Here is a 9,836-nt window from a genome sequence, read left to right as displayed (position 1 = left end):
ACCCCAGGGTATGCGCAAGTTCATTCTCTCAGACTGTTGCATATGAGAAGAACCAACTCGTGTGTGGCTCACGCAACCCAGACTTACTGAAGCTAATGGTGCTTAAGTATACCTATTGGACGAACGTATGCACGTGGCTAGAGAAAGCAAGTACTGGAATGAAGACGTTTCATTTCTTTATTCGGTGATAGTGTGTCTTGTCTCAAATCTCCTTGCATTTTGTTAAAAATCGCAGTTTAAGGTTTACTTTATAACATATCCTATCAAAGAATTTGAACAAGGACCGATTGCGCTATTTGCTTTTTTGGCCCTCACTTACTAGCACGGCTAGGCTGCTTCTCCACAAGCTTCCTGTCTTTTCAGTGTTGGTATTAAACGAACGTCCCAGTGCTGAGATGATGTATATAATGTTGCAAACATAGTACAACGCGAAACAAAATGAACAAACTTCATCAGGATTTCAACCAGAGCTGAATTCTCAATCCTTCCTGGTAATAGTGCAAAATGTTCCACAAACGACAAATCACAAATACGGAATAATTTATTCCACAGTCTTTTGAGGGAGTAGTTGATCACACATGTCTGAGATATCATAGTTTCAGTTGTTTCTCTTAAACCTGTGAAGAAATAGCTAATATGAGAATGTTGGAAGCAGTGCATAACAAAAATCAATACAATCAAAATGCTGTCCACATTCTTTGTTATACACTTCTCCTATTCTATGCTATCTTTTAGATGAGGGACCTGATTTTGATTTCACTTAACAGTCGTTTTACTTTTGTATAAAACTCCATTGATTTAGTGGAACTTCTCTGGTCTTACACCGGTTTGAAATCATAAGGCTCATTAGAACTAGTCAACGGGTTGGAATGCACCTCATGGAGGTCCTTCTAGTCCAGAGACTCCGCCAATTGCGCCAGAAACGCAAAGGACCAAAGGTTGGGGATTCTTCCTAACCTGGAGGAGAACAACAATAAACGGGTCTCAACTAAATCATCCCAGCAGGGCTTTGTCAAGCCTGATCTTAAAAACCTCTAATGAAGGAGATTCCACCATCTAAATGTTGTTAGCCTTCTTGGCAACAAGGGCACACTGTCAACTCATATCCAGCTTCTCTTCCACTGTAATCCCTAGGTCCTTTTCTGCAGAACTGCTGCCTAGTCACTTGATCCCTAGTCTGCAGCAGTGGATGGGATTCTTCCATTTTAAGTGCAGGACTCTGCACTTGTCCTTGTTGAACCTCATCAGATTTCTTTTGGCCCAATCCTCTAATTTGTCTAAGTTCCTCTGTATCCTATCCCTACCCTCCAACATATCTACCACTCCTCCAAGTTTAGTGTCATATGCAAACTTGCTGAGAGTGCAGTCCACACCATCCTCCAGATCATTAATTAAGATATTGAACCAGCCCTTCTCTCCTGTCAACTTCTGAAAAAGAGTACAAATTGAGCTATTAAAATGATTCCACCCTCCAACCAACCAAAAACCTCATATTGCCAAGTTTCACACTAAAGAGTGAAAAATTATGAGGGCCCCAACTTTTGGAGAAAATGTACAGAAAATGTGAGAGAGAACTCAGTTTTATCTACTGTTTTAAAAAACAGTTTTGAAGAACGATCTTCATGATTTAAAGTAAAAGAGGTTACTCTTTACAAAACAGAGAAATCCCTCAGATTAAGGTATATGCACATAAAGGAAGAATCCATGATTTCTACAAGGAGAAGGCACACATCAAAGGTGGAGAATCCAAGAATGACATATGAAAACATTTAATTACCATATAGAAAAACACAAGTAACAGACTTACAAGGTCTGGTCCATCTTACACTGGAGTTCTTTTCGTATAAGACGGAGTAAGAACTGTACAAAAACAAATCTAGGTTAAATATCTAGACAGGTGAACCACTCATCTAAGGTTTCAGTGTCAAACACATACTGCTACTCTGAATTCTTCATTTAATGTTATCCCAGTTTGACCGAACAGAAACCCATTATATTCGTACACATTCAGTCAATGGTTGGAAGATGAATTTGTACCACTCATGTGAGAGGAGCTAAATCAAAGTCTTTCTCTGTATCAGCAAGGATCCAGAGGTTATGCAAGGACTGGAGCTGATGGACATTTTTCAAAATAGAATATTTTTGCAATCCCACCCCGCATTGTGACAAAATTGAAAAAAATAAAAACTGCTGTTTTTTCAAATTATTTTTTCTCTTCCTCTCCCTACATACCTTTCCTGCCCCCCCTTCTGCCCACCTTTTCAGTGGCAAAGTGGGGCAGGGGGAAGAGGAAGGAAAACTGAAGAAAATCCCCATCCCACCCCAACACCCTGCCCCAAAATTCCCAAACATTTGGGATTACTATTTCAAACAAAAAAAATTGTTCCACTTCTAAATCTGTGGAATAAAAATGAGTGAAATTCATGGTGATTGTCCTCCCTGCCTCACCATTTTTTTAACCAGTTCTAACAATAACTATTTTATTATTTTCAGAGTAGCAGCCATGTTAGTCTGTATCCGCAAAAAGAACAGGAGTACTTGTGGCACCTTAGAGACTAACATTTATTTGATCATAATTGTACCAGCAAATTATTATTGTACCAGCAAGACTCTGATGAGACCAGCAGAGGGAGCCCAAGACTGCAAGAAAAATGGTAACTATTATACCACCATTGCTCAGAGACAACCATTTGGGTCTAATCCTGTAAGCGATTAAACGTACTCAGGTCCATTACTGACTGCAGGATCAGGCCCTTATACTTATTGTCATAGGTATACCAATTAATACAGTTCTCCGTCAAGAGGAAACAGAAGAGTGATCTTACAGACTATGTTTGATGAAAAACCCATGCTAAGAAAATTTCAGTCTTCCATGTTTTCTGGCTATTATCAGTGTGAACCAGTTACAACTATTTTTAGAAATGAAGGCTGTGATTTTTCAAAGCACCTACTCCCCCTTTACACACTTAATTCCCATTGGAATTCAACTGAATTCAAGGGCCTAATTCCCTCATGCACTTTTGAAAAAAAAATCAGTTTAAAATATAGATCTTAAAAAGCTCTATTTGTTATACTGGGGCAAAAAAAAAAAAGAAAAAAAGGTTCCAATAGCCGGATTTATCACCCTGACAAGGAATTTACCCACTGGCCAGTAGAAATCCTTGCAGCACCAGTAATGGCTGAGTAAAGAAGTTATGCAGTCATTTATAAACACACATTCATTCACAGAACCCAGCAAGTGGGAAGCAGAGGGTTCCATCTATGATGGAAAGTAACATTCAGCTCCTTCAGAAGAAATGGATCTTGTACCGGGCCATAGCAACATGAACGCAGTCTCTCGGTGTACAAAAAGAGCTACAACCTAAAAACTACTGAATATTTGTGAGAGTGCCTCTTGAAATCTGAATACTTTGCCCATTTTATTTATTAATTTTCAAACATCTTACTCTATAATGTGGAACAACTTGACAACAAAGCAACCTTTTTCTTGAGTTAGAGATGTGCAATCTGAACCTCACAGGGGGACTGCTTCCCCTAGGGTGGCCATATAGCAAATGTGAAAAATTGGGATAGGGTGTAGGGGGATAGTAGTTGCTTATATAAGACAAAGCCCCTAATATTGGGACATCTGGTCACCCTACCTTCCCTGCATGTAGGTGACTGAATTAAATGGAACCGTATGGCATACGGGACTGTCCATGCGGATCAGATAGGAGTGCTGGGGCCTGATTCTGAAGTGTCTAACAAAAATTTAGCCCTTCTGTCACCACCTTCCAGCAAGTGATAGCAATGCACTTTACAAAGGATTAATAAATGAACCTTCCCTAACCCTGTCTGAGGTGAGTCAATAATGTCATCCTCTCTTTGCAGAGTTACACCAGCCAGTAATTAGTCCACAGATCTCCTGACTCCTTATCTTGTGCCTTAAACACCACAGAAGACAATCTGCCTAGATAAGATAAAAAAGTCAGAAACAGCCTCTTTTCAGACCATCCCATCCATTACACTTTGTCAAATAGGAAAAAGATGTGATAGACTTCCATTTGGAATATGTGACACATTTATTCTTAACAGTTGAATTACCATGGTGATACTGATTCTGTGGCATTGCAGAAAAATGTGTTACTATTTTGGTAAATTGGTGTTGTTGCTTCGGTGCTGCCTTTAAGAGAAAAAACAGAAAAATCCCTTTGTGGGCCAAAACTGATGTGAATTTTTGCTTCCAACTATGTTTGTGGCAATCCCTTTGATGAGCTACTGCATACAGACATCACCCATTGAAGCTAATCTGCTCTCCGGCTTCAAAGTTCAAAAAGAATTTCAAAATGCTCATCTTAGTTCTTTAAATAAAAAAGAACAAATAACTCTAAAATATGAATGGAAACTTCCCACTCAATAATAGAATATACAAATCACAATACAAGGAGGAAATTTCCATTTTAACATGAAGGGCTTTATAAGAAAGGAATATGGCACTAAATGTTTTACTTAGACTTACTAGTAAGGCACATGCATCTGCCACCATTAGCATGTAAAATACATTGTTCCAACCAGAGGGAGAGATGAGACCAGCTAACAGAGGCCCTAGAGCAGCACCTAAAATACAATAGTGAAACAATGTTAAAATTCTGAGATGGAAACATTGCTAGTTCCAATGACAAGATATTCTGTGTTTGGATATTTTACTCAGTTTCAACCTTCATAAAAGCAAACCCATTCTGGCATACATTTGTAAGAGGATTCATAAGGTTTACAGACAGTATATATGGCTGCAAAGCTGCCATAACACTGGTGTAGCTGGATGGCCATTGGATGATTCCCTTTGCTTAGAGGTATCTGCAGGTTGTGTATGTCTATCACGGTGGATCTCTGCCTTCCTCACCACTGTTGGTGCAGAGGGGATAACCAAGGCATCCTTGATCTCAGGTGCCCAGAACAGCCCCATGGTGTATACTGTTCTAATTTGTGCTGGGGGCCAGCCCTCTACCACCAAGCCTGGGGAAGTACAAAGGAGGTCTAAAGCCATCTTTGCCCATTTCCCACTCCCAAAGTGATGCTGAGTACTGGCCAGGTGTGACATGGAGAGAATCCAGCTTGGCAAAGAGCCTGAGTTATTTTGTAGCACCAGAAGTTTTTGGGGAGAAAAAAAAAGCCATCTTTTTATATGCAAACTATGCACATATGATGTGCAAATCACTGAGACACAGACATGGAACTCCTCGATGCCAGCTTTAGTCTGCTTTCTGAGCAGAACTACACTGTAATTCTCTAGCACCCAGAGCCACAGAAAGCCTACTGCAGATAAGGCAGGCAGCTTCTGAACGACAGCTTACCTACAGAACCTGTTCCATCGATGATAGCCGTAACTGTGGACAAGGCTCTTGCATTTCCTTTCAGACTTTTATGGGTACCCTACAGTGACAAATACTCAGTTCAGAACCATTTACAGATGAGCCTGGAAAATGGCCATGCATCTGCATCATACTCCTGGCCTTTCCCATAGAAAAAACATATGTGAAATAATGGACAAATATAGAGAAAATCATAGAATATCAGGGTTGGAAGGGACCTCAGGAGGTCATCTAGTCCAACCCCCTGCTCAAAGTAGGACCAATCCCCAACTAAATCATCCCAGCCAGGGCTTTGTCAAGCATAATCTTAAAAGCCTGTAAGGAAGGAGATTCCACCACCTCCCTAGGTAACCCATTCCAGTGCCTCACCACCCTCCTAGTGAAATAATCTTTCCTAATATCCAGCCTAGACCTCCCCCACTGCAACTTGAGACCATTACTCCTTGTTCTGTCATCTGCCACCACTGAGAACAGTCTAGATCTATCCTCTTTGGAACCCCCTTTCAGGTAGTTGAAAGCAGCTATCAAATCCCTCATTCTTCTCTTCTGCAGACTAATAATCCAGTTCCTCAGCCTCCCTCATAACATCGTGCGCAGCCCTAAGCATTTTTGTGCCCTCTGCTGACTCTTTCCAATTTTCCAACACCTTTCTTGTAGTGGGTCCAAAACTGGACATGGTACTCTAGATGACTCACCAATGCCGAATAGAGGAATGATACATCCTTGATCTGCTGGCAATGCTCCTCATTATAAGCCCAAAATGTCATTAGCCTTCTTGCAACAAGGCACACTGTCAACTCTATCAGCTTCTCTTCCACTGTAATCCTAGTCTTTCTGCAGAATCTGCCTAGTCACTTGGTCCCTAGTCTGTAGCAGTGCATGGGATTCTTCCATCCTAAGTGCAGAACTCTGCACTTGTCCTTGTTGAACCTCATCAGATTTCTTTTGACTCAATCCTCTAATTTGTCTAGGTCCCACTGTATCCTATTCCTACCCTCCAGCATATCTACCACTCCTCCCAGTTTAGTGTCATCTGCAAACTTGCTGAGAGTGCAGTCCACACCATCCTCCAGATCTTTAATGAAGATATTGAACAAACTAGCCCCAGGACCGACCCTTGGGACACTCCGCTTGATATCAGCTGCCAACTAGACATGGAGCCATTGATCACCACCCGTTGAGCCCAACGATCTAGCCAGCTTTCTATCCACCTTATAGTCCATTCATCCAGCCCATACTACTTTAACTTGCTGGCAAGAATACTGTGGAAGACCATATCAAAAGCTTTGCTAAGTCAAGGAACAACACGTCCACTGCTTTGCCCTCACCCACAGAAGCCAATTAGGTTAGTCAGGTATGAACATATTAGCATGAACTTTACCAAGTAGCTTTTAATATGTATGGATAAGACTCTTATCATTGCTTAAAAAAATCTCCCATGACTAATCTATTTTAAATGATGTTCTTTATAAATAACCCTTTCTATTCTGCATGTGTTCATGCAGAATGGGCTGCACTTCAAGCCTGCAATTTTTCTCTGAAACTGCCCAGCGGTCTGTCAGTATCACCACTGTTGATATCAGAAAACTGTGCAGAATAGAAGAGAATCACTAGTTGGACAAGAATACTAAGAAAACTAGAGTATTAATGATAAAAGCCATAAAAAGGGCCACTCAGCAGCTTGAGTCAGAAGGCACCAAAAGGAAGTAGTTGTGAAGGCCATTTTCATTAGGCCAGTTATTCAACAGGACTGCAGAGCAAAACTAATGATCATAGGAACAATTTTATAACTTGGTATATAGGAGACTGAAAGGCTCAGAGGATTGTTAAAAAGACAGAGCCTTTCATTTACTCAGGGCACTGAGGAGAATTCAGTCTAGGTCACCAGTCGCCTAAAGTCATTAGTGTCAGATGGTTGTTCAGTGATGCATGAGAAAATCAGTTGGTGGTTTCCGTCCAGCTCCCAGAGGGCAGGTGTCTATGTGATCAGATCCTACAGTCTAGCTGCCAGTCACAGCAATGAGGCTATTGATTGAATGGACCTGAAGGGGGAGCTCTCTCTCAACTCTACAGGTGCTACCTTTTGATCACTAGGAGGCTCAGGAGGAATGCTGGGGTGGGGTGTGGATTTAAATTCCACTGTCTGTCCTGTACCTATTCTGCTGGTGAAGGACCTCACTCTGTGGGGCTCTCACCGTCCAGCACCTTTCAAAGCAATACATTTACCTAGCACTGAAAAGCAAAATTGAAGAAAAGGTACCCAGGGCAATGTTTTCATGGAGCATGTACTGCAGTCAGACCACAAGCCTGCAGGGCCTGGTGTGGCAGGGTAGCGGGGAGCACAGGCTGACTGGGGTGCAGTATACGGGTGAGCAGAGGCTAACATGAGCACAAGGAAGGGCAAGCACCAGGCAGTGCCCTCCACACCTAACAGAGATAAGTCTCCAGCCAATTGCACACCTGATCCCTTACTCTCAAAGGTGCAGGGTAAAAAAAATGCAGGATGTGGGTGGCAAATGGCACATCTAAGGAGACACGGCCTTACGTGTGATCCTCAGCACACACATGAAGAGATCCACTCTTTGATCTCTCTTTTTACAAGGCAGGAGTAATTTGGAAGCCACTCATCAGTATTAATACAGGATTGAGTTCTTCAATGCTCCCCATCCTTCTCAGACGGGTAGCCGAGTTAGTCTGGATCTGTAAAAGCAGCAAAGAATCCTGTGGCACCTTACAGACTAACAGACATTTTGGAGCATGAGCTTTCGTGCATGCATCTGACGAAGTGGGTATTCACCCATGAAAGCTCATGCTCCAAAACGTCTGTTAGTCTATAAGGTGCCACAGGATTCTTTGCTGCTTTTACCCATCCTTCTCATTACTCTTTACCTTGTACATAGAAGTGCAATACACACAACATCCGAACTGAGCCCTCAATGCTTTACCCACATTTACTACTCGTCACAGAAACCCCCAGGCTTCCCCCCCAAAATGAGGGCAAATGAGTGGGGCTGTCTGCTAAATGTAAAACAGACAGCCAAACTCACCAAGTCAGCAGAGACTGCAGTTGTGATCAGCGCATAAGGACCATTCACCAGGGCTCCACTGATAAGCAGCATAACTGTTGGAAGTTTGATGAGGAAAAGTAAACACGAAAGTTCCAGAATTGATGTTATTTATAGTCACTATCCCATGTGATGATCTAGACCTTGATTATTCAACATACTACACATCTTCAATAAATGCAGCGTAACTACAAGAGTATATTCATGGGAAGTACAATTTTGCTTCAAAATGGCTAACAAGGCTACCAGGGAAAGCAAGGGTAAAAAGTCATCTCAGTAGCAATGGACATATTTAAGCACAAAGGGGCGTTTGCTCCCAGCACAGTGGAGAACATGATGTGCCCAGCCCCAACTCTTCAGCTGCTTGCACCTTTTAGACTGTAAACCCTTCTGGGCAGAGAAGAGTCCTTTGTTTGTACAGGGCCTTCCATAATGGGGCCCCAAAGCTCAACAGGGCCTTTGGATGCTTGTGCCATACATACAAAACCTCACCACCAGCACTGCCTTCACATTTCAACTCCTCTCTTTTTGGATTTGGTAGGAGGCCACAAATAATCTAATGAGACAAAGTTTCTCCTGTACGTTGGTGGGTCCTGAGCTTATTGGAGGATTTACTCGCCTCAGAGATTCACCTTGTGGGTTGAGAAACAGCCCAGAGACCTTCCCTTCTGGTAGAAGCCACAGTCCAGGTCAATTCCTCCTGTGTTCGATCAGGAGTTGGAAGGTTTGGGGGAAACCTGGGCCCGCCTTCTACTCCGGGTTCCAGCCCAGTGCCCTGTGGACTGCAGCTGCCTAGAGTGCCTCCTGGTACAGTTGCATGACAACTACAACTCCCTGGGCTACTTCCCCATGGCCTCCTCCAAACACCTTCTTTATCCTCACCCCCAGACCTTCCTCCTAATGTCTGATAATGCTTGTTCTTCTCAGTCCTCCAGCAGTATGCCTACTCACTCTTAGCTTCGTACACACCTCTTGCTTCCAGTTCCCCACACACACTTCCTCTCCTCTGGCTCCCCAGCTCCCTCTAGCCTGACTGGAGTGAGCCCTTTCATAGCATCAGAGGGTCCTTAATTAGAGTCAGGTGCTTAACTGCCTCACCTCACTCTTAGCAGGTTAATTTGAGTCAGGTGTTCTCATTAGCCTGGAGCAGCCCCTGCTCTGGTCACTCAGGGAACTGAAAACTGATTAACCAGTGGCCAGTATATCTCCCTTCTGCTACTGTGCTGTTCCCAACTGGCCTGGGTCTATCACACCAAACAAAAGGTCAGAATCCCTTTAAGTTTATAAGAGACTCTTTAATCATCTTTGATACTTGGAAGAGGGAATCAAGCATTCTCAGTTTCAGGTACAAAAACCAGTGTTATTCACTGGTTATTCATGGTTCACACTCCCACCTCAACTCATTTCGTGATCATGCAAA

At 42.6% G+C, this 9,836-nt stretch overlaps 1 protein-coding gene across 1 annotated transcript in view; it reads right to left on the bottom strand.

Moving 5' to 3' along the window:
• Positions 1-300: 300 nt before the first annotated feature.
• SLC37A1 (solute carrier family 37 member 1) overlaps positions 301-9,836 on the bottom strand; it is a 57,375-nt gene continuing 47,839 nt past the window's right edge. The window contains exons 17-21 of the mRNA XM_032763618.2: positions 8,399-8,472; positions 5,334-5,412; positions 4,499-4,596; positions 1,808-1,860; positions 301-617 (exon numbers count right to left, since the gene is read on the bottom strand). Coding sequence (XP_032619509.1) covers positions 599-617; positions 1,808-1,860; positions 4,499-4,596; positions 5,334-5,412; positions 8,399-8,472 — 323 coding nt within the window. The 3' untranslated portion in view covers positions 301-598. The remainder of the gene's footprint in view (positions 618-1,807; positions 1,861-4,498; positions 4,597-5,333; positions 5,413-8,398; positions 8,473-9,836) is intronic.

Source organism: Chelonoidis abingdonii, chromosome 1 (genome assembly GCF_003597395.2).
Source record: "Chelonoidis abingdonii isolate Lonesome George chromosome 1, CheloAbing_2.0, whole genome shotgun sequence".
NCBI classification, from domain to species: Eukaryota; Metazoa; Chordata; order Testudines; family Testudinidae; genus Chelonoidis; species Chelonoidis abingdonii.
This window is presented reverse-complemented; position numbering and strand designations above follow the sequence as displayed.